Source organism: Euprymna scolopes, chromosome 1 (genome assembly GCF_053919585.1).
Source record: "Euprymna scolopes isolate OS-2025 chromosome 1, ASM5391958v1, whole genome shotgun sequence".
In the NCBI taxonomy this organism is placed as follows: Eukaryota; Metazoa; Mollusca; class Cephalopoda; order Sepiida; family Sepiolidae; genus Euprymna; species Euprymna scolopes.
This window is the reverse complement of record NC_136482.1, coordinates 63,646,788-63,673,171: the sequence shown is the minus strand read 5'-3', so window position 1 is coordinate 63,673,171 and position 26,384 is coordinate 63,646,788. Positions and strand designations below refer to the sequence as shown.

At 39.7% G+C, this 26,384-nt stretch overlaps 1 protein-coding gene across 5 annotated transcripts in view; it reads right to left on the bottom strand.

Annotated features, from left to right (window-relative positions):
- The window catches only part of LOC145299849 (uncharacterized), a 102,779-nt gene that overhangs the window by 4,001 nt on the left and 72,394 nt on the right, over positions 1-26,384 (bottom strand). For 4 of the 5 annotated variants that reach the window (XM_080144449.1, XM_080144442.1, XM_080144457.1 and 1 more), the window contains 3 exons: positions 14,895-15,062; positions 10,728-10,781; positions 8,392-8,503 (listed from right to left, as the gene is read on the bottom strand). In XM_080144449.1, coding sequence (XP_080000575.1) covers positions 8,392-8,503; positions 10,728-10,781; positions 14,895-15,062 — 334 coding nt within the window. The remainder of the gene's footprint in view (positions 1-8,391; positions 8,504-10,727; positions 10,782-14,894; positions 15,063-26,384) is intronic. The other variant, XM_080144465.1, reaches the window with a different exon arrangement.

The window sequence follows — 26,384 nt, the reverse complement described above, 5'->3', positions numbered from 1 at the left end:
TAACCACAATTGACTAAGCCAATCCAAGTTTGTATGCAATCTATAAACAACTGATCACGTGACTTTAACCTCCACCATTTTGTTTTGCGTAACCAATATCGGAGGTTGATGCAGTAAAAGAAAATCAGATTTTGTGCCAAAAAAGTAAAATAAAGTGTTACAGAGGTGAGTGCATGTTTCTTGTGTGTAGTAATAGTTTGATTAGATATAATATGTGGTAGTTGTTTGTTCAATTACTTGCCTTCATACCTGTAAAAGATTTTTACATTCACCACACATGAGATGCATGCATTTGAACAGACAATTCAATGAGGTCAGACTGGGGTAAGTTGAGCCAATGCTAATGGGGTAAGTTGTGCCACTGGCTCAACTTGCCCCATATGTCTTTTTACACGTTTTCAAGAAACAGATGAATGTGCAACCACATCAGTAGGCCTGTTATAGAGTGAATTAAAAATGCATGTTGTATAAGTTACATGCTCTACTTGTATAAGAATTAGATCCATGGGTTACCTGGTAAACGTTTAAGATGTGTAAGCCGTGCTTGGATAGGAATTTGCATGCTGTACAGGCGCTTTGTTATTCTAATAATAATAATTATTTTTATTATTACTATTATCATTATTATTTTTAACATTATTATTATTATCATTGTAGAATCAAGAATGCACTTACCTCCCCTCTCCACCATTATGGACTAGCCTACAATTAGTCAGGCATGGTGGGTTATTCCCTTTGGAGGTGCCTGATTGGCTAAACATGCCAGGAGAGGCAGGTGCCTCTCTACAAATGCCAGCTGTTCTGGCATTCATTGTTCAATGTTCCAGACTTATGCCAGGAACTCCACTGAATCAACTAGTTCACTCTAGTAATATTCTACATCATTATCGGATTTATTGTGTTAACTTCATTTTTCTTTTTTGTGTGTTTCACAGAAAAAAAGCCCACCAGACATGCGCCACTATGTGCGAAAGACAAATCGTGGACAAACTCCTACATACGTTATGGAACGGGCTGCTGCCGCTGTTACTGGAGGTCAGAGTGTGAGGAGTGCTGCAAAGGACTTTAACATTGATCGAATGACACTGAAGCGGTACATGGACAAACAAGACAGTCAACCAGCAGGGACTGCTTACACACCTGTTTCCTTACGGCAATTGGTTTTTAGTCCTGAAAGGGATTTGGCTGACCACGTGAAACAATTGTCAGACATGTTTCATGGTTTGTCATTGAGAAGATGTCGCACACTGGCATATGAGTTTGCTAAAAAAAACTGTCTCAATCTGCCACCAAGTTGGGATCGTGAGAAAAAAGCAGGACATGATTGGTGGTTAGGCTTCAAGAAGCGCCGGAACCTGGCAATTAGAGTGACAGAAGCAACATCTTTTAGGCGTGCCACAGCCTTCAACCGCCCAGTTGTTGATAAATTTTTCAACAACTTGAGTCAGATAATGGACAAGTACAAGTTCTCACCAAGTGACATTTACAACACTGATGAGACTGGGTGCACCACCGTTCAAAACCCTGGAGCCGTTGTCACAGAAAAAGGAAAGAAACAAGTTGGTTCAATCACCTCCGCTGAACGCGGGGAATTGGTAACGGTGGTGTACACTGTGAGTGCAATTGGATCAGTCGTGCCTCCTCTGTTCATCTTTCCCAGAGTCCACTACAGAGATCACTTCATCAGAGGTGGACCAACACAGTGCATAGGGAGGGCAACATGAAGTGGCTGGATGAATGAAGAGGTGTTTGTGGAATATTTAAATCACATCATCAAGCACACCAGATGCTCACCAGGAAAGAAAATCCTCTTAATCCTCGACAACCATGACACACACATTTCTTTGAATGTTGTGAACACAGCAAGATCTCATGGCGTTGTCTTACTGACCATTCCACCACACACTTCCCATCGTCTCCAACCGCTCGACCGATCAGTGTATGGACCCTTCAAAACAGTGTACAACAGAGCCATGGATGGGTGGCTACGATCCAATCCAGGGAAAACAGTAACAATATATGAAATCCCAGCTCTAGTGAACCAAGCCCAGATGATTGCCATGACACCATTGAACATTGCTGCTGGATTCCAAGCCTCGGGCATTCATCCATTTAACCGGTACATCTTTAGTGAAATTGACTTTTCCCCTTCTCTTCCAACTGACCGTGAGCAAAATGTGGCTGCAGAAAGCCTTGAGGCAAATTCTAATGTGGAAGATGCAGGACCATCAGGTGAGATTCCTGGAGCAGTCTTGCCCGTGCACAGTGATGATGTCCGACCACAAAAACAGCAAGAAGATGATCTTATGCAACCATCCGCATCTGGGTCTTGTGTTTCATCTAGCTCACATGATGTCATGCATCGTCCATACATTTCACCATCTGTAATTCAGCCATTTCCGAAAGCAGCACCAAGAAAGGCAAGAAGAGGTGGTCACAAAAAGGGCAGCTCAAAGATTTTGACTGACAGCCCTGAACGACAGAAGCTGATAGCCCTTTCTGAAAATAGAAAGAGGAGCCTATTAATAAAAACAAAGCAGTGTTTGTTCAATGCTGGTGGGAAAAAGTCATGTCCCCCGAGATCTAAAACCCCATGTTCAAGTGACACTGATGATTCAGATTTTGAATTTGATGATGTGTCATCAGATAGTGATGGTGATATTGATCTGGATAGCCCAATAATCGAAGGTAACTTTGTGGTTGTCAAATGTGCTGGCAAATCACGAACTGTGAACTATATTGCCCGAGTTGACATTCTCAACGGGGAGGACTTTGAGTTTGAGGGTGTTTTCCTTCAAAAAGTTACTGGGAAGGTAGGAACGGACAAGCCTGTGTTTGTTCCAAACCCAAAGGACGAAGCGGGTTTCAATGCAGAAGATGTTGTTTACAAGCTGCCACAGCCAAATAGTGTTGGCAGTTCTGTCCGTTGTTCTAGCCAGCTCGTTTTCAGCTGTGACTTGTCACAGTGGCAACTTCATTAACTTACTTTCAGATATATGTTTCAAAATTTGTGCTGGTTCATTCGCTGTAATTAACATTTCTACTTCATTATTATAATTAGTTTTATAACCACAGCAACAATTTTGGGCTTGTTCTTTCTTTATTTGCAACACATTTTTGCGTGGCACAACTTACCCCTGTGTGGCACAACTTACCCCAGAGGTTGGATCAACTTGCCCCGACCATGGGGCAAGTTGATCCATTTGATATGCATTTTTGTAAAGCACATGGTCGGTTTAAGTGTACTAGCAGAAAACTGCAACTTGTTTCAAAATGTTCCCAAATAAAAGAATTTTATAATAATACACTGATCTTTGCAAAATAATTAGTCGTTTGGGTTCTGAAGAGCCAAAATGGAAAATTGGCTCAGCTTACCCCGACTTCCCCTAATCATTAGTAATGAAAATTTGGTAAAGTTGATAACTTATATGGAACGGCTCATCAAGAACTTATTTACGTTAGACTTGAAGACAACCATATTGTAGTCAGCCGGAAAGCAGGAAAACGGAAGACAATTCCACAGGCGTGCAGTTCTAAGAAAAAAGCTTTGTTCATGGAATCTACGTTTAGGTTTAGGCACAGATAAAGAGTGGGGGGAATTATTGATAGTGTTTACAGCTAGACGAGTGTTTCTTGTGAAAGTTTGGTGAGGGGGGACCATAGATTGAAGCTCATTCGAACACTTTCCATGAAAATAACGATACATCAGAGACAAACTCGCAACATCTCTTCTGTGAGATAAAGGTTGTAAGGAAGAGAAAAGGACACCTCCTACGAGGCTACGAAGTCTATTTTGAACTCTATCAAGGCAGGCCAAGTCCTTTCTAGCAGCTCCTGCCCAGATGTGGCAACAGTATTCCATCCTTGGACGTACCTGGCTCTTATATAGATAGAGAATAGCATCAGCAGTGAGATATCTACCGGATCGATAGAAAGATCCCACCATTTTTCCAGCGACCTTGGCAACAGATTTGATGTACGTGTTCCATTTAAGATCAGGAGTAATGGTCAAGCCAAGAAGTTTGTCAAAACTTGAGGCCTCCTGAAGACGAGAGCCATTCATTTCAATTGATGTCAGATGTGGATCAGAATGTTGATGATGTAAAGAGAGATTTTGTTGCTAAACAGATTTGTCAGAAGTATGTATGTCTAGAATGTATAAATGCAATGAGTTTATCAAAGCACATTCCACAAAAATACTTGTAAAATAAGCACAATGATGCAACATTGAAGTGATGGGATAAATGGTGGAGTTTAGTTGATCGGGTGGGACATTAGATTGGAGACTCTTTTTGGGACTCTGTCCAGTGGTGGATGCACCAATCCAGATGTAGCAGCAATACTCCATGCACAGACGAATGGTGGCCTTGTAGAGATATAGTATAATATCAGACATGAGTCATTTTCTAGCACAACAAGAAACCCATCTTCTTTGCAGCAGCCTTTGCAATGTCTCCAATGTATTTGTTCCAGTTCATGTTGCCTATGAATGTTAAGCCAAGGAGTTTGAACGATGGTCTCTCACGTACGGTGTTATTAGTCATGGTAATCAGTGGTTGAGAAGTTTTTCTATTTCACGTATTATCCATTGTGCTTGTATGTTAACAATTCTTTCTCAGATTTTTTTGGGGGGGTGGTGGTGGCAGGAAAGGTCATTGCTTATCAAGGCATAGAGGCACTCAAGGAGAACAGTTAATGAGTGTTAGGTAGACCAACAAAAATTCTATTGGAAACTTAAGCATGAAAGACCAACAAAAGTTCTATTTAAAACTTAACATAATCGACCAACAAAATTATTTTCAAACTTAGGCATGATAGCCCAACAAAATTGTTATTGAAACTTAAGCATAATAGACTAACAAAAATACCATTTAAAACTTTAGCATGAAAAACCAACAAAAATGCTATTTTAAACTTAAGCATGATAGACCAACAATAACTCAATTTTAAACTTAAGCATGATAGATCAACAAAATGTTATTTAAAACTTAAGCATAATAGACTAATAAAATTATTTAAAACTTAAGCATGATAGACTAACAAAATTGTTATTTAAAACTTAAGCATGATAGACCAACAGAAATTATATTTAAAGCTTGAGCATAATAGACCAAGAAAAATGCTATTTTAGACTTAAGCATGAAAGACCAACAAAAATTCTAATTTAAACTTAAGCATAATAGACCAACAAAAGTGTTACTTAAAACTTAAGTATGAGAAACTAACAAAAATTCTATTTAAAACTTAAGCATAATAGACCAACAAAATTATTTAAAACTTAAGCATTATAGACCAACAAAAATGTTATTTAAAAACTTAACCATGATAGACCAACAAAAATTCTATTTAAAACTTAAGCCTGATAGACCAACAAAAATGATATTTAATAGACCAACAAAAATGCTATTTTAAACTTAAGCATAATAGACCGAAAATAATTCTATTTTAAACTTAAGCATGATAGATAAACAAAAATTCTATTTAAAATTTAAGCATAATAGACCACTTAAATGTTATATTTAACTTAAGCATGATAGATCAACTAAAATTCTATTTAAAACTTAAACATAATAGACCAACAAAATTGTTATTTTAAACTTAAGCATGATAGACTAACAAGAATTGTATTTAAAACTTAAGCATGATAGACCAACTTGTAGAGATGTGAGGAGACAAAAAACTGATAAAGTACTTGACTAATAAATTTTTTGATAAAAATAATTGTTTTTAGTTTTGCAGGATTCCAAAATGATGGAAAAGGAGTTTAAGATGATATTATATTTGAAGGTAATACAATGCAGTTATTTCTAAATAACTTTTTTAACACTGAGGAAGGCAAGATTTTAATCATTCCAGATTGAATTTTCAAGTTGCTGGTATAAATTTGAAATATCTTTTATTATTTTATTTAGAATTATTTACAACTTGACAAAGTTATGCAAACTTTATATGAAAACTCAGCTTTCTCTTGGTTTTAGAAAATAATCTGAGTCCTGCATAAAAATATAATATTGTCGGAAGGAAACACCTCTTTGGTGACGATATGACATCATTGGCTATTTTTTTTTTTTTACTTGGTAGTCACCACTTATCAAGGCTCGGAAGCCACTTCGGATCAATTATGGTTTAAGCAAGAGGGGGAACAAGAGGAACAGTTTTCAGTCAATACCGGTTGACCGTCTCCTTTGCACACGCACATGGTATTCTGTAAACAAACACAATGAAATGAATTGTTCAGTTTTTCATCAGAAAGATTTATTTTTTATGTAGGATGAACTTTTTTTATTTATTACAAAACTTTTTAATAAAACTATTTAAACAAAACTATGTATTGAACAAACAAGGTGTTGCGGGGCTGGTCATCCGGGCACAATCGACCCAACAACTAACAAGGTAGACACAGGCAAAAAGTAAGCAGCAAAAAAGGCAAAGAAGAATGACAGACACAGGTTGTTTGATTAAAGACGAGGGTTCGCCTTTTATATTTTAAAGGACGCAAAAAATCGTTTGATCTGAATGCTGGTTGCCTGGAAAGTCGCACATCACTGGAGGCTAAGGTACTCCCGATGTAGCATCATTAGCGTTGCTTGCTGGGTCTGGAATGATCAGTTGGGTGTCAGGGCGATCCGGAACGGATGGTGGACACTGAGAAATCGGGGGTCAGTGTTAAGGAACGGACGAGACTGAGAATGGCAGGATCAGTGTTAAGGAATGGATGACACTGAGAATGGAGGAATCAGTGTTAAGGAATGGATGACACTGAGAATGGAGGATCAGTGTTTAGGAACGGACGACACTGAGAACAGAGGGGTCAGTGTTTAGGAATGGACGATCGGTAGGGAGCCAGATGTGAGCAAGGTTGCAGACCAGAGGAACAAGGTGCGAGCGAGGTAGCAGACCAGAGGTGCAAGGTGCAAGCGAGGTTGCAGGTTGAAGGAGTGAGGAGCAAGCAAGGTTGCAGGCCAGAGGAGCGAGGTGGCAGGCAAGGCTGCAGGCTGGAGGAGCAAGGTGGCAGGTGAGACTACAGGAGGCACCAAGGGCTGGAAGGTTGCAGGAGTGAGCTGGAGGCACTGAAGTGAGCTGGAGGCACTGAAGTGAGCTGGAGGCACCAAGGGATGGAAGGTTGCAGGAATAAGCAGGAAGCCGCTGGAGTGAGCTGGAAGTGCTGGAGATTGGAAGTGAAGTTCGTTGCTGGTAGATCTCAGGAAGCAAGCAGTAGTAAATCGCATTTGTGAAAAAACTTATTAGCCCTGATAAGGGCTGTTTGAACTGCTGCTGTCGCTGCTGCTGCTGCTGGAATCCTTGGCACTGGTGGATTCGGTCAACATGACTGGTAGCATCAGTTGTCGTTTGGGAGCCTCCTCCTTACTCCCCCTGGCCGGGGCTAGTGCCTGGCCGAACTTGCTGGGTTGGCCGCCAACGTGCTGTATTTATGAGAAGGTATTGTTACAATATGCACCGGTCTCAGAGAGAGAAAACAAATGAACAGAATTCTCTGCCGAATTGAATACAACCAAAAGAATTCCATGTGTAAATTGATTGTGTTTGATCCGATTCCACTTGGAAACAAAGTCTCTGCTATTCATTTTCATGGAGAAAGAGTTGAAATGAGATTTCTTTCACCTCTGTTTGACTCAAGAAAACGGTTATTTGCCACCAGGCGATGTATATAAGATTGTTCCCAAATGAAAAAATAGCCGGCATGGCAAAACATAAACTACGATGCGAGCGCACCACGACAAAGGGATAATTCTTTTACATTTTTATAGTTATGACTATATTGACTAATAATTAACATATTTTAGCGAAAAGCGAGAGGAGACTGATAGAGTGATAATTTTACAGGTCTGTTTTTCACCAGAATTCCTGAACACTGTTACTACAGAGGCAATTTTATAACTACCAGGGAAGCAAGATTCTGTCAGACATTTATAATAGAGTTTGCAGAGGACAAAAGCCAGCTCAGTAGAGCATTTTTTTATTATTATAGCAGGGATAAGATCGGGTCAGCATGCTTGGTTTGGAAGTCAAATTCTAAAACCATCACACACATGCTAGCATATAAAATGTTAAAGTGAATAGGATGCTGAATTATGATTTTGAAGGTTTTATTTGATTGAGAGGAAATTTTTTTGTTGTTATTTTCTTCCCTTTACTTGTCATTACTAAAATGCATGCTTTGATCGTCAAAGTGTTATTTCAACACTTATTTTCACGTTTCCAATTCAGTTTTCTGAATCATCAACTTGTATCTTTGTATAAGTAACTAAACATCTCGGCGGTTTTTATTCAAATTCTTTTTATCTTTTGATAAAAATTAAATGAAGCATAAATAGAGTAATTCTTTAGATTGTGAGGAAAATTTGTTATGAATAAACCATCAATACAAACCTTGCAGATTTGTTTTTTTGCTGATTAAACTTTACTTTCAAAAAAGCCGTTTGAAGTCTTTGGTTCATAAATGGAGGTTGAGTAATGTCTTTTGCAACCAACACAAATTCATCTGAAAAGAAATAGAAAATCCCAAAAACATTGAACAAATATAGAAATGTAGTCAATATTTTCTTTAACACTTTTTATTCTATGGAGTTCATTCCAAAAGTAAGCCTCCTATTTTTCCACTCAAAAAGTTAATAAGATAATTCAAAGATTTTTTTAAAAAAACAAACAAATATATCCTATTCATCCATAGCCTTGAGCCCCTGGAGGGGCATAGGCCATCTACAACTTTTGTAGATGCTTTTGTAGCAAAGAATTCTTTTTACAGGGTGAGGGTGCTGGCCCCATGCCCAACCTTCCCAGAAGGTACATACAGTGCCTAGCCTTCCCAAATGGTCACCCATCTGGTACTGGCCAGGATCAATGTTGCTTAACTTCGGTGATCTGGCGAGAACCGGTCTGTCAATATGATTGTATCATAATAAGATAATAAAAAAGTAAAAAGTTGAGAATATTAAGGAATACCTTTGAGAATTGCGACATAGTTTTAGTAACAGACATGTGTAACATAGTTGTTACATACCCACACGTTGTATGAAGAGTATGTCGCAAGAAACAGAAGACAAGCAATAACTTGACTCATTTTTTCCGTTGGAACAACAAACATTTATTTCCACCTCTTTAACGTGATCATGCGCCTGTTTCAAACCCCATCCTCCTTTCTGACCTCTGTTCTCTCGTGATCATCAGTCTGCACACATGTTCTTTTTATAATCTTTTTCCTTTTGTCTGTCTGTGACGTCATCTTTTACATGACTCAGTCATTTGCATACAGCTGCCTTATGCATGTCCATGCTCTGTTATAACATGTAGACGCAAATCTTTATTATATATTTACTCATTCCTTTCAATCAATTTTGTATCATGTACACATTTTATATAGTGAAACAATATTATTTATAAATGTCTGCCAGCTTTAATAAAGGCGAGATGAAATAAAAAGAACTGGACTTTACTACCTAATAGAACACAGAAAGAATCATTGATTATTCTCTCTTTTTCTCTCTCACACTTTATTTACACTCTTCGGCTCGTTAAATTCAGATCCTCCATACAAAATAAAAAAAAACGATATATTTATCAATACGTCTTGATTTCTTTCTTCATTTCCAGTTCATAATGAATGGTTTCACTAGTTATTTCATTTTCAGAGGTGGACCACTGAAATTGAACTACAGTAGAACCCTGGGATATGGCATTAATCCGTTCCGGAGTTGGGATCGTAAGGTGAAATCGCCGTATGGCAGAGCCTCAGCAAAATTTTATACAGTGCATATTAAAAATTAGTAACAAAATATAGTACAGTATATAATACATATGAATATGATCAAATAACATTATAAATAACACCGTAAGGTGGAGCAAATATTGTAACCAGAGGCCGGAAAACATTGTATTCAACATCATAACCTGAAAAAAAATATAAACGTATCCTAGGGCTGCTGTATCCTGAGGTTTTACTGCATTTCATTTACTCTGTTAACTTGAAATTTTAATTGTTACTTGGTCTAATGGAAAGAATATAAGGTTGAGTAAAACATATTTCATTTATTCCATGAACTCGGAATGGATATTGAAAAATTAAATAGTTTTTTATGCTTCTTGATTGTCAAATTTTCTTTTTGGATTTCCCTCATTATTTTACTGGCCAATCAGAACAAACGATTTATTCCATCTAGCTGTGAATTAAATGGGGTTCGAAATTGCCTGCCTCTTTGCTATAGACTCAGAAACTACCGAGTAGATTTCAAACACAGCCTACTGATATGCTATGGACTGAGGAGTTCAAAAAGAGATCTTTTTGCAAAGAAGTGCGTTCATAAACAAAAAGATTTATTAAATAAAAAATATAGACCAACACTAGAAATGAGAGACTACTTGGTTTTATGTAGAATTATATCTTAACAAAGATGATGTTTGAAGACATTACTCCAATATAAACTCAAAATAAATGAACTATTTTAGACGACACTAATTGCTACCCAAGGTGAAAGGAAGCTAATACAAGATATCTGTATAAAAGAGAATTTATTTCTTTTCACTATAAGAAAGCAAACCCATCATATTTGACATTTGTAAATAAGTTTAGCATAAAACAACAACAAAAAAAAAAACTAATTAAGAAATATGTGATTAAACATTTACCCAAACTTTCAAAGGGAAACACAGCAATATCTGATTACTTTGTAAGTTTAAAAATAACATCGTGTTATAAAATTATACTTTACTCAATTTTTCCTCAAATTCTTGAATTTCTTTTTTGGGTTTTGTCATTGGATTTCCTGCAAGTGAAATAACAAAAGGGTGTTTAGATTCAAATGAAAGAGTTTGTCTTTATAAATGAAGAGTTCCAATGCAAAATATAATCAACATAGTTTTCAAAATTGTTACTTTCCTCAAAAGCTTTACATTTCTAGCACCCTCTCCCCAATCACTTTTTTATTATGGAGATATCTGCCTACTTTTCTTGGTTTCAATTAAAATAAGATTTGATCATTTAATTTTAGATTTTCAATGTTCAGCTTTTTATAATGTAATGAAGAAATTGGATACATTGCATTTATATTAGAATTCTTCAACTGCTAATGACATAATTCTGTGAAATTCGTATATAATGCTATATCATGTGCCTGAATTTTTGTTCAAGTAATCATCGACCCATAATGAAAAACTTGGTTAATCAACTTGTTATGCACAATAAGAATATCAATCTCACCCTCTCCCAAATTATATAAAACATAAGAATATCAAAAGCCAACAATAAGAATTACAGAAGCATTGAATTTAAATAATATCAGCCAAATCTTATTCTCAATGAAAAGAAAAGAGAAGCAATCTAAATTGTTGTTTAGCTGGAATCATGACTTCATTCATGTAATGAAGAAGATTACTTTCTGAGCTAGTCATTTTTTATTTATTTATTTATTTTTAAAAAATTTTTTTTTTTACATGGGTGTCACCACTTATCAAGGCCCAGAGGCCACTCGAGGATAAGGGTTAATAGGTATACATTAGTCATTGTGATTTTAGCATAGTAAACAGTGGGAATTTTGTAACTTGGATTATTTAGGGGGACGATTCAATTAGAACTTGTTCACATTGGACTTTTTCTTTCTTTTTTTTTTTTTTTTTCATAGGTATCAACACATTATCAAGGCCAAGAGGCCACTCAAGGATAAGGGTTAAAGAGTGTACAGTAGAAATTGGACAATATAATAATCATTAGTAATGAAAATTTGTTAAATTTGATAACTTATATGGAACGGCTCATCAAGAACTTATTTACGTTAGACTTGAAGACAACCATATTGTAGTCAGCCAGAAAGCGGGAAAACGGAAGACAATTCCACAGGCGTGCAGTTCTAATAAAAAAGCTTTGTTCATGGAATCTACGTTTAGGTTTAGGCACAGATAAAGAGTGGGGGGAATTATTGATAGTGTTTACAGCTAGACGAGTGTTTCTTGTGAAAGTTTTGCGAGGGGGGACCATAGATTGAATCTCAGTCGAACACTTTCCATGAAAATAACGATACATCAGAGACAAACTCGCAACATCTCTTCTGTGAGATAGAGGTTGCAAGGAAGAGAAAAGGACATCACCTACGAGGCTACGAAGTCTATTTTGAACTCTATCAAGGCAGGACAAGTCCTTTCTAGCAGCTCCTGCCCAGATGTGGCAACAGTATTCCATCCTTGGACGTACCTGGCTCTTATATAGATAGAGAATTGCATCAGCAGTGAGATATCTACTAGATCGATAGAAAGATCCCACCATTTTTCCAGCGGCCTTGGCAACAGATTTGATGTACGTGTTCCATTTAAGATCAGGAGTAATGGTCAAGCCCAGAAGCTTGTCAAAACTTGAGGCCTCCTGAAGACGAGAGCCATTCATTTCAATTGATGCCAGATGTGGATCAGAATGTTGATGATGTAAAGAGAGAAGCTTGGTTTTAGATGCATTAAAAGTAACCAGCCACTCCTTTCCCCATTGTACTACATACTCAAGATCAGAGGAGAGAGAATTGGAGAGAACTTGGTCATTTAATGTCTTAGATGTGCTACCATAGATGGTAGTGTCGTCAGCATAAATGTCTACAGATGATGTAAGGATGTGATTTGGAAGATCATTAATGTAGATCAGGAAAAGAGTTGGGCCCAGGATGGACCCCTGAGGGACACCGGCATTAATACTGTGGGCTTTTGATTTTTGCCCCTCAACTACTACTCTTATGAACCTATCAGAAAGAAATGATTTAATAATTGAGAAGACATTTCCAGCTATACCATAGCTAGAGATCTTATGAAGTAAACCTTTATGCCATACCCTATCAAAGGCCTTAGATATGTCAAGAGCAATTGCCCTAGAAAGGTTGCCTCCGTCGAGAGATTTGCTAATCCTATGAGATATAACTGTAAGCACATCTGCTGTAGATCTAGCAGAACGGAAACCATATTGAGTGTCACTAAGAAGGTTATTTTTGTTGAGATGGTTGATTACTTCTGTATTTAACACAGATTCCAGCAACTTACTCATGACGCACAGGAGACTTATTGGCCTGTACTGAGAGGGGGGTGAGCGATCACCTGAATTCTTAAATACAGGGCATACTGATGAAATTTTCCAGGGAGATGGGAAACTATTCTCCTTAAGACAACGTTTAAATAGTTTTGTAAGTATGGGCGCTAGTTCAGGTTGAAGTTAGGTCAGGTTAATTGAAATCATTCAGAAAAAGGCAAATTATCACAAGGTAATGGTTGATAGAATACCCACAGAAATGGCTGTTTATTGATCAATTGTCGTTTGTCTTCATGAGTTGACTAGATGCATTGACAAGCCAAAGTTGGCTGTTGATACTAAGTTTATCGCCAAAAGAAAATACTGACCTTCAAGTGCTGCTACTACTGTTGTTGTTATTGTTAAGCACACATACATAATCTACTGGATCGGATTGAGTTAGTTGCTGATCTGGTATACCTTTTAAACATTCCCATATCTTTAGGGTGAGATCAGGGTTCAAGGTGAGAACATCTGCCAGGATTAGTGGTTGAGACATCATATGGCAGTCTATGAACACATTTGAAATTCAAAATGGTGTAAGGGAAACATATTATAAGGTATTTACAGCTTCTTTTCCAATTTTTCGGATTTCAATCATGTCGAAACACACTTTATTTCCTTTTGACGGATTTATTGTTGCTATTTCTTCTAATGAGTTAAGGGCAAAATAGATTCACTGATTGATATAATAATTAAGTAATTGATTCTGCACTATGAAACAGATACTGTCAAGAATTGTAAATGACGACTGAATTAAATGAATAAATTATAAGATGATCAACATCATGAACTTTGAAATATAGTCCTTTGTCACTATATTGCTCTGTAATTACATTGAGCTTCTTAAATAAGGATTGGTATATATTATAAGGAAATAATGTATATAACTATGTATATAAACTATTCGGGTTCTGTATTCATTCTACTAATCACTTTTACATTAAATCATATATATCCCACTGATACTAGTAACTAGTAAATATGGATGATGGACATTTGTCGGAAATAATATACAGTCATACCTTAGTACTCAATCATCATTCATTCCAGATGTTAGTCCGAACATCAAGATGTTCGACAACTGAAGTGATATTTCCCCTTCACATTAACTGAAATAGAATTTATTGGTTTCAGAGTTTAAAAGTTCCTTTTTATCTGTAAACTTTAAGGATTTTATAAATTTAATGGTAAAAGAATGTCCATTTTTTTCTTCGTTGTTCAAATAATTGGTTTAGTTTTGTGTACAGACTTTAAATGCAATTTTTTTTTCTTGCGCAATTAATTACTGTTGTCCCAAACTGACTCCATTCATTGTATCTTGTTTTTTTTTTTTTTACTTTTTGGACACCTTAAGGTCCTTTGTCATTCCACACAAAAAAGGGATTGACCAATCAAATTGCGTAGTTCTGGTGCTACGCTGATCTGCTAAAAATAACTCAGACACTGTCTAGACTGTCAAAGGGGTTGTAATGATGCTATTATAAATATAACTCTCGTCGCAAAGTTCAGACTCGTGTGACAACGTCGTTGGAGTGGGGTTGATTAATCACATTACACTTCAAAAGTATCATGACCAGTATAAAATACAACATTCCATTGAGAAACACAGCTGCTTGTTTACATTCAAAGTGAAACCGGCAGTTTGAACTCCAAAATTTTGTTCGACTATCGAGGCAAGAAAATCTCCAACTTTTGGTTCGAACACCGAGTTGTTTGATCACCGAAACGTTTGACAAGTGAAGTATCACTATATTAATACTTTAGATCTGTTTCGACAAGTCAGACCAAAATTTTTTAACATGATAACATGCTTAACTGATACAAACCGAAATATTACCTCGTGCTACATTTTTAGCTAACTTCTTTTTGCATTCTTGTGGAGTGAAATATTTCTTTTCTACACATGCAGTTGGATGCAATATATCCTCCCAAACAACTTTTCCTTTAATTGTTGTTTTAATTGCAATTTCATCAGGTAATGGTGAATCTTGTATTTCTGGTTTGGCTGAAGATTTTAAGCAAAAACACAATATTAATATTAATAAATTGACCATTTGCTGCATTTATAATCGAAAAGAAACCGAGTAAGATGAAGTAAATAGAAAAAAAAACAGAAATTAAATTCAATGATTAAATTGTATTCTCCAAGAATCATTTTTCATCACTCAAAGAAGAAAAAAAATATTTTTTTTTTTAGAAAGCTACAGATCTACAAAGTGAAGCCAGTCCAACAAGCCATTTAATCTGAGATGGGAAGTTTATCTACTCATGTTGAAATGCTTTTTATGATAAAATTTCTTAGCTCAATTCCTAATACCTACTCAAACTATAACTGCACTTACACCTTAACCTTCGTAAACATAAATATACAGTGACTGGGCTAAATTTCTTAGCTCAATTCCTAATACCTACTCAAACTATAACGTTATCCTGAACCTAAACTAACATAAAGTTAAAAAAAAAAAAAAATGGAAAAACCTCAGGTAAGAGTCCTAATCCGCACTAATGCTTTTCTAACAAGGCTCCCCACAAAACCGCTTCCACTGCATGCCCCTAAATCACTTTGAGGAGTGTAACTATTCATTAGATATATAACCTCTACAAACTAACCCTGTAACATTAACTAACCACGCGGGGTCGCAGAAATACCTGGAGTAGGACCCAGGCGCAGAGCAAACCCTCTCAGGGCTGATGGACCCAGTAGATCTTCCCAGATCACCCGTCTAGGAGAAGGAAAACTCTGAAACTAAACCAAAGGGGAGGGAGGCCTCTCCAGTCTTGGATGACAACCTTCCTAGAGCTGGTGACTCAAACAAATTACCGGTCTGCAAACCTAAATTGCTTAAGGAGTAGATAGGCTCTGTCTATCACCGACTTCCATACTCCTTCTTTGCCTATTAGTCAGGCGCAGAGACACTATCACAAGTGAATCGACAAAACACTTAGTGGTAGATCTTGTTTCTTGTCTAGGGCATTGAATGCCATTCCCCCACTCCCGACACATCCTACCCCTCATAACTGGGCACTTGGGAGTGCTTGAGTACCACGCATGTCTGTGCAATTAGATTGGGGTGATCTTCTTCTGATAGGCTGAGGGTACCGGATTGACAGTTCCTTGCTGCTGTTTCCGACTGGTAGTACAGGTGTCCTAACTCTTTGGTAGCGCTAAGAGCAGCTGCTCCATCAACAGTTGTAAAATATCGGGATGTTTGTAGTGCCATGTAACGCATGGAAAGGGACCCTGCACTCATCCCCGATGGGCTTTCCCGAGGCCACAGTCCTAGTTGAAGAAAGGTCAGCTAATGGTCTACTTGTGTTGCATGTTTGATACCCTGCATAACCTCTTGTTCAGCCCCCCCTCACCTAACTGAAACTCTTTAAAAACATGATGACAGTACAATAAAAAAAATAAGCTTAAACCAAGCCTAGGGACAAACAAATCCAACTCGCCTCCTCCCTTGAGGCTTGCATTCACTAACATCCGTGAGCTTAGAACTAATTCAGCTGATGTTGAAGCATTTCTCCTAACAAATACCCCGGATATCTTAGCACTAAGTGAGACTAACCTACACTCCTCCATCCCCTCTAACTACTTTAACATGCCTGGCTATCTCCCACTCTGCTGTAAGGACTCTGACAGACATATGCACGGACTTGGACGTAACACTCTCCCCCTGACTAGAGAAACAAACCTAGAAATGGACGATCAAGCCTTTATGTGCTTTAGACTAAACATACAACACAACATTAGCTACTTTTATTTTCTCTACTGCTCTCCCTCGACCCAGGACTGCACCATAATAAACAAAGTATCTGACAGCATAGACACAGCACTCTCCCTCGACACTAGCGCGCAGGTACATGTATTTGGTGACTTTAATGCTCACCACAAAAACTGACTTGGATTCTCTACTCACACAGATGCAGCGGGCAGCACAACACATAGTTTTGCTATATCTCACTCCCTATCACAAATGGTTACGCTTCCAACCCGTTTCTCTGACCAGCAAGAACAACAAGCATCACTTCTAGATCTGTTTCTGACTACAGTTCCCGAGGATTGTACAACAAATGCTGACAGCCCACTCAGGAATGCTGACCATGCAGTGATAATGGTAGAAATGGCCCTAAATTCTAGACCCAAAACTGAAGAGCCAGTGCTCAAAACAACGAGATATTATAAAAAGGCTGACTGGGAAGCCATCAGAGATCTTATCAGAGATGCCCCATGGGGAAATATTTTTTCTCTTCCTGCTGAACAGTGTGCAAATGAGACCACTGAATGGTTCAAAACAGCAATAGAAGCACATGTTCCCATGCAGAAATTTTATAGCAAGCCGCACTCTCCCCAATGGTTTACTTCGACTTGCGCAACTGCCATTGCTCAAAGGCAGCATGCATACCGCAGATTTAACCGACATAAGTCCAGTTCAAACAAACAGAAGTCCATAGAAGCTAGAAGTAACGTTAAGAAAGAAATAGCGACAGCTAAGAGAGAATTTACTGAAACCATTAAAAAATGCATCGAAGCACAAAAATTAGGAAATCGTGACTTCTGGAAAATCTACAACAGTGTAGGAAATAATGGGCAATCAACAATTCCCCCGCTAACCAACAATCACGAGGTTGTTTGCTCAGCAACCGACAAGGCTAATATGCTTGCCAGCCGGTTTGCCTCGAACTCCACACTGGACCCTACCAACCACCTCCTGCCTGACTTTCTTTGCGGACAGACGCCATGCTAGATGATCTAAAAATCACCCCTGCTCAGGTACAAGCTATCATAAAAAACCTTGACACTTCAAAAGCATGTGGACCTGATCTCATCCCAGCTGTGCTATTAAAAAAGTGCTCAGCCGAAGTAGCTCCAGTTCTCTCCAAACTCTACAACAAATGCCTTAATGAATCATGCTTTCCGGGCTGTTGGAAAACTGCTTCTGTGGTACCAATATTCAAGAATTCTGGCGAAAAAACTGACCCATCAAATTATCGCCCCATTAGCCTCCTCCCACTTTTCGCCAAAATATTTGAGACCATACTTAACCATACTCTAGTCCGGCACCTTACAGATGCTAAACTTCTGACTGACAAACAATATGGATTTAGACAAGTCCGTTCCACAGCTGACATCCTCACTGTAATCTCTGAACGTATATATCATTCACTGGACAAAGCGGGGGAGGGCAAAGCAGTAGCTCTAGATATATCTAAGGCTTTTGACAGGGCATAACACTGTAGAGGCCAGAAAGGAGTTATCGCCCTTTCGCTCAGACTTGGCATAAGTGGAGTTATCCCCCTTATAAAAGAAGAGGCGAATCGCCATTATGTGTTTACACTCATCGACGGCGACACGCTGTCGGATTGGGAAACCAGCTTGCTTAACGCAAACTGTACATGGCGCTACGAACATATTGTCACTTTAAAACGTGAAATACTTATATCGCAGCATTGGACTAAATATCGTTACACTATGGAACAAGAAAACGTTCTCTTATTACGTCAACTAGTCGAGTTACAAAAAGAAAACATCGAATTACGGAAGGACATCTTACATGGACGAGCGAACACGTCGCAAACAAAAAGAATGCAGCGACCTTCTATAGGTCTGGACTCAACAGATAGCGAATGGGCACTCTTTTTAGACACCTGGTCACGGTACAAGGAGATGTGCAGACTCGAAAATCCAGCTGTAATTCGAAACGAACTGCGAGAAGCATGCACACCGGAAACGAACAGGTTACTTTTTGAGCTCATTGGACCAGAACGACTCAACAATGCGGCAGAAGAGTTCCTACTTTGCCAAATACGACTGGTGGCCGTTCGAGGCTTACACAAGGAAGTCCACCGACAAACGTTTCACTCCATGAAGCAAAATGAGGGTGAGTCAGTGACCCATTTTTTATCGAGGTTACGTGGCCAGGCGAAATTTTGTGAATTTAGTATTCAGTGTCCGAACGAACCCACTTGCCGGCAGCAGGTTAATTACTCAGACGATATGGTTGCCGGGCAAATGATGGCAGGGTTAAGAAATATCGAACACCAGAGAAGGGTACTGGCAGAGGCAGCTACACTTCCTACCTTGGATCTAAAGTTTTCACGGTTGGTTTGCCTGGAGGCAACAGACAAAGCAACTCCACACTTTTCCGATACCACACAACCTCTCACGATATCTGGGGTACAAAAGTCGAATCAAGTACAACAAATGCATGAGGCAAAGGCCCTGTCGAACCCACGGGACACCAAATCTTGCAACGGTTGCGGAAAAACATCACACCGAGGTGGATCGATGAACCGGAAAGATTGCCCAGCAGTGGGACTCAAGTGCCACTTTTGTGGAATAGTAGGGCACATTAAAAAGGTGTGCCGGAAAATTAATAGATCCAAAACGGAGGCTATAAAAAGCGGGGAGTCGTTCATGTTTTGCACCACGGATAAAACCCCTACTCACAGACACAATGAGAGACAACCGGCGAACATTCCTCACCTTGAGTGGAATGGGAAACAGTTCCAGGTGGGCGCCCCAGAACCGCCCCCCTCAGTTACAGCAGAGGTAACTGTAATGAACAAGTGCCATGCGACCTTTGGAAGGGTGCCAAAGAAGCCGATGAAAGTGAGCACCCACGCCATCCAAGCCTTCGCGGACACAGGAGCCCAAACTTGCTCTGTTGGCCCCGAGATTCAAGGACTCCTCGGGTACCCAAATGGGTACTTGGTTCCAACTACCCATCGGATAAGGGGTATAACAAATAGCCAGTTACACATCAAGGGGGTCCTGTTTTTACATATTAAGGTGGGATCAAGAGAAACACGACAGGCAGTGTATGTGTCTGACAACACATCCGGGCTCTACTTATCACAAACGGCACTTAAGGAGCTGAAATTATTGCCATCCAATTTTCCTACATCATTATTGCAAAGCAGCTCAGCGGAAACAGAAGAGACGGCCCCTTGCGGGTGTCCGCGCAGAACACCGGCTCCGAAGAAACCAGCAGCAATCCCATTGGAACCAACCGACATTAACAGAGAAAAATTGGAGCAATGGCTAAAGGAACATTTCAAGGCCAGCGCATTCAATACCTGTCCACACCAACCACTCCAAGTAATGAAGGGTAAACCCTTAGAAATAAAATTCCTCCCAGATGCGACACCGACGGCAGTCCACACACCAATACCTGTCCCCCATCATTGGAAGGAAAAGGTGAAACAAGATATAGACCGTGACATGGCACTGGGGATAATCGAACCCGTACCGGTAGGCACACCAACTACTTGGTGCTCGAGAATGGTGGTCACACCAAAAAAGGATGGATCCCCAAGGCGGACGGTGGACTTACAAAAGTTGAACGAGGCGACCATGAGGGAGACGCACCACACTTCGTCCCCATTCAATCAGGTCTCGGTAATACCTGCACATACCAGGAAGACTGTACTCGATGCGTGGAACGGTTACCACAGTTTACCGCTGTCTCCAGCTGCACGAAACGCCACCACGTTCATCACTGAATGGGGTCGATACAGGTACTGTCGAGCCCCTCAAGGATTCCATGGATCAGGAGATGGCTACACCCGTCGGTTTGACGATATCACCATGGACATGGCTCGAAAAACTCGATGTATAGATGACAGTCTCCTGTGGGACAACTCAATGGAATCCTCATTCTGGCACACAATTGAATATATAAACCACTGCGCCGATAGAGGGATTGTGTTTAACCCAGACAAGTTTCACTTTGCTGACATGGAAGTGGAGTTCGCAGGGTTTCAAGTAACAGCGAACGGGGTCAAACCCACAAGAAGAATGACTGAAGCCATCCTGAGCTTCCCCACCCCGACAAATATTACTGGGGTTAGGTCCTGGTTCGGACTCGTAAACCAAGTCTCCTATGCATTCTCACAAGCCGAAGTTATGGCCCCATTCCGAGAGTTGCTGAAAACAAAGGACAGGAAATTTTATTGGGATGAGACACTGGAACAGGTATTCCAAGAGTCGAAAAAAATAATAGTGGAAAGAATTGAAAAAGACATCCAAACGTTCGAAATGAACAGAGCAACAGGACTCGCGACAGACTACAGCAAAACAGGGATATCGTATTTTCTGTTTCAAAAGCATTGCAGATGTGAGGGGGAATTAAACATGAGTTGTGGGGATGGCCATTGGAAACTCATCCTGGCGGGATCCCGTTTTACCAACGACGCGGAATCACGATATGCACCAGTGGAAGGTGAAGCCTTGGCTCTGATCTATGGGTTGGAATCATGCCGCATGTTCATACTCGGATGCCCAGACTTGGTGATTACAGTGGATCACTTACCGCTCGTAAAGATATTTTCAGACCGAGCCCTAGAGAATATAAAAAACCCACGCCTGTTAAACTTCAAGGAAAAGTCACTCATGTATAAATTCAAGATAAAACATCAACCGGGGAAACTCAACTTGGCCCCTGACTGTGCATCGCGGTACCCAGCGGGCACCCCACCAAGAGACCAGGACCAATCCATTGACACCGCAGTCAAAGCCGCCCTAACATCGATGTACGAGAATGATACTACGTTAAGAGCCATCACATGGGGAAGGATTGTGGCTGCGGCAGCCACAGACGAAGAATGCAGGACTTTGAAAGAGCTGATTCAAAATGGCTTCCCCCAGTCACGTAACAATATCCCAACCGTAGTTCGAGTCTTCTGGCCTATGCGTGAGGAATTATATTGCCTGGAAGGAGTGATCATCAAGGGGAACAAAATCCTAATACCTCGACAACTCCGCGCAGAGATATTGGAATCTCTTCATTCCGCTCATCAGGGTGTGAACGGAATGCTGGCGAATGCGAGACAACGACTATTCTGGCCAGGGTTGGATGCTAACATCAGGCAAACAAGAGCCCAGTGCCGCACGTGCAATGAAATCGCACCGTCTCAGCCCAGGGAACCCTTGATGTCCCCAGCAGACCCAGAATTTCCATTCCAACAAGTGGTGGTTGACTTCTTCCAGATGCAGGGTAGACACTTTATGGTATACGCAGACAGGTATACGGGATGGGTTGAAGTGGCCCTAATGACGTCGGGAAGAGCCAAGACGGTGTGCGATACCTTGAAGACTTGGTTCTGTACCTACGGCGTACTGGAAGAGATTTCGTCGGATGGTGGACCACCATTTGAATCCCAGGAATACGACTCCTTTTTGAGGAATTGGGGCATACGAAAACGTACCTCATCAGCGCATTATGCCCAAGGCAATGGCCGCGCAGAGTTAGCCGTCAAAACCGCGAGACGTATACTGGCGGACAATACGGACAGTTACGGACGCCTGTGCCATGATTGGGCAGCCCGAGCACTACTGACCCATAGGAACACGCCTGTCCAGGATCTGGACATGTCCCCGGCCATGATGCTGTATGGTCGGGTCATTAAAGACCACCTTCCTGTCCTGTGGGACAAATACCAGGTTCGAAAACAGTGGACAGAAATAGGCAAACTAAGGGAAGTAGCAATGGCCAAAAGACATATGAGGAACGAGCAGTATTACAACCAACATAGTCGCCCACTCCGGGAACTCCAGGTAGGAGATTACGTCCAAATCCAGAACCAGGACGGGAACCACCCACGTCGATGGACAAAGACAGGGAGAATCGTGGAGACCCAGGGGTACCGACAGTACCAAGTCCGGGTCGATGGAAGCAATCGAGTGACATTGCGCAACCGTCGGTTTCTCTGTAGAATACACCCGGTAGTGGATGGCCCTCGTAACATCAGACAAGAAATTCCGAACCCACCTATAAATGTGGAGACCCCACAGGAACAACCTCCGGAGGAGGCAATGGAGGTGGAACAACACGCCGACACGGAATCCCCAAGCGAGAATGAGGAAGAAATGGAAGTGGAAGATACCACGGGAGGAAATACCCAAAAATACAGTCGTCCTCCGTTAAGGGAACCGTCAAGTCGGAGGACGAGAGCCCCAAGGGGTTTGTCGCCGCAAATGCGGGGGAAGTCGCACGGGTATTTCTCCACATAAAGGATGACCACAACAACTTGCTTTTGTGGTCACGAGGGGGAGGGGCATGTAGAGGCCAGAAAGGAGTTATCGCCCTTTCGCTCAGACTTGGCATAAGTGGAGTTATCCCCCTTATAAAAGAAGAGGCGAATCGCCATTATGTGTTTACACTCATCGACGGCGACACGCTGTCGGATTGGGAAACCAACTTGCTTAACGCAAACTGTACAAACACAAGGGTCTCCTCAGGAAAATTAAATCATACGGTATCACTAGTAGAATACTTAACATAATTAAATCCTTCTTAGATAAGAGAAAAATCCATGTTCTCCTTGACGGTCGTACATCTAAACAGTGTGATATAAATGAGGGAGTGCCTCAGGGGTCTATCCTTGGACCTCTATTGTTCCTAATATTTATTAATGACCTCTCCGACAAAACTGCTTCTGAGATGGGTATATATGCTGATGACCACACTCTATAACAGGCATGATAGGAAAACAAATGAACACATATCTAAAGAAATGGCAAAAACACTAGAGGATGACCTCCAATCTGTAGTGGAATGGGGACATAAATGGATGGTCACATTCAATGCTGCCAAGATTAAACTGGTTTCCTTCAATAATTACAAGAAACCTTCTCTGCCACCAATAGCAATGGCCAGTGACTCCCTGTCTGAGAGTACATCTTTCAAACTGCTTGGCCTAACGTTGACAGGAAACATGAGTTGGAACAATTATATTGAAAATATTGCAAGGGCCGCTGCGAAGAAGGTAGGCTCTCTCTACCGTGCTAGAAAACAACTGAAACCTTAAAGTATCCTGTACCTCTATAAGGCCACCATTCGCCCATGTATGGAGTATTGTTGTCACATTTGGTCTGGTGCATCTGCTACTAGTCTCTCGCTCCTAGACAAGGTTCAAAAAAGAGTCGCCAATCTGATAGGCCCTGAACTGATATCTAAGCTTCAGCCTCTGTCCCATCGACGAAATATTGCATCCCTTTGCCTGTTCTACAAGTATTTTAATGGTGAATGCTCTGACGAAGTGCAGACACTTGTGCCCCCACGACGTAGACACCCTCGACAAATCCGACAGGCAGCTAAATCCCACCCCCACACAGTAGAGATCCCTAGATGTAAAAGATCTTTCTACTCCAATAGTTTCTTCCTCAGAACCGCTAGACTCTGGAATTCCATTCCAGGTTCCTGCTTCCCTAACTGTACTGACATGCAGAAGTTCAAGTGCAACGTGAACCGACAACTTGCTGCCTAAATCCCAACATAATGCCCCTGATAGTAGCAATGTGACTTGTTTGGGGTGAAAATGTAATAAAAAAAAGAAAACATCCTTTATATGCAGAAGTTTAGTTGAATTGTATCTGATAGTTACAAACCATCTTCACTTCTCACTGCAATGCCACCAAGTAAGTTTGTGGAGAGTTTCATCTTTTGTTAAATCTTTTCAACCATTCCCACAATGCATTGTACTTACCTCTTTCACTAAATAAATGCCTCCATCTTCCCAGGTTTTTGTTTTTTCCAATCCAACATTGAGATATGTAATTACAATTTCCTTTTAATCATACACTGCCTTGATCCCACACATTTTACTTTTATGATGTAGTCATTTGACCAATAAGATGGACATATTTCTCCAAATCTCAGAACTCTTATTGTCCTCTGGAGAACCAGTCACTTATTACACATATTATTCCAGTATTGCACACCACCAATGACCATTACCCATGACTATTGTATCATATAACCATCACCAAATGGATTTAGCCAAGTTTTTTTCTTTAATTTGAATTTAACTAAGTTGCTTTATCTCTGCTTTATTTTCAGGGATAACTATTTTGTTCTGACTATTTTGTCCTGAAATATTGCTTACTGTGACACAGAACATTTCTTTGATCTAATCGAGAGGAAATGTGTGCATACACTACTTCAGGTAGTGACATTTGAAGTCTTTTGGCTATTGTTTTCACAGTTCTGTGTGTTGTTTGACAATGCCATTTTTATTAGATCTATACACAACCCTGTAATATCCACTTACATTTCACTTATCCAACACTGCCTTGACTGGCTTTGTTTTGAATGCTGTGCCATTGTCCATTAAAGCCATAGTTTACAATTAATTTAACAAACCACTTCTTTAATTTCTCTTTCACATCATATTCTGTTGGATCCACAATCAACAGATTTGCCCCATTTTAATAATATGTAACATCAATCTTTTCCAATTGTTTGTGGCTTAAATTGTATTGATCTCATATGTAATTGGTGAGAGATTAATCGATTGGCACGCTAGTATACTTGCACTTCTTTGTGCACAATTTTAGGTCAACTTTGTTGGTCAAGAATATCTTATCATTCAACCATGGTAGTGGTTGAATATATGCTTAAGTCCGAAATTGAATGAATCGAGACACATTCAAACCCCTACCACTGATTCCGTTCGCAACCAAATTTCAAACAGGTTATATAGTTGGATAGAACACCTCATTAGCTACATTTTGAAAAAAAAAATTTCGAAAATTGGTTCAGTAGAAAAAAAGTTACAACAAAATATGTGGGTTCACAAACAGGAGAGTAAGTACATACATAAGTGACTAACGCTTTTTTTTTTATTTTGCATAACTTTTTTTTGTATATAAATATTTTTTACTGCAATTTTGCCAATATGACATGTTAGCGTAACGGTTAGAGTTCCGGGGGGTTGGTGGAAAGATTTTAGGTTCAATCCCGTGTATCGTTTTTTTTTTATAATTAAAAAACCGAACTTTTTTTTAATAACTAATTTTTTTTTAACTCTCCTTATGATTTTATAGCAAAAAATGGTGAATTTATCGATTAAAAATATTAGTGAATTCTATGATATACATATTCTTTGAATGAACTCAAATTTTTCGTTATCACATTTGATGAAAAATGTAGTCATTTCATAACAACTACTGTGATTCGAAATTAAATTGAAAATGTTATATGTTACCGTAACGGGTATAGAGCCGGGATTGGTAGAAAGATTTTAGGTGACCATTTCTGTTTTACGGCTACTGAATTCTAATTCATTTCGATTAGACCATTTATTAGGAATATTTAATGCAATTTTGGCAATGCGTCTGACCAATGATGCTTTTGAACCCACGACCAGCACTGCGATGTCATCAGCATCAGTCTGGGCATAAATATTCCTATTTTTAAACTCCTTTAAAAGAGGATTCAGCATACAATTCCATAGTAAAGGTGATAAAATCCCACTTTGGGGGTTTCATTTAACTACTTCCCTTTTAACAGTTGCCCTCAGTAGTTCTACTTGAACTGTTCTGTGC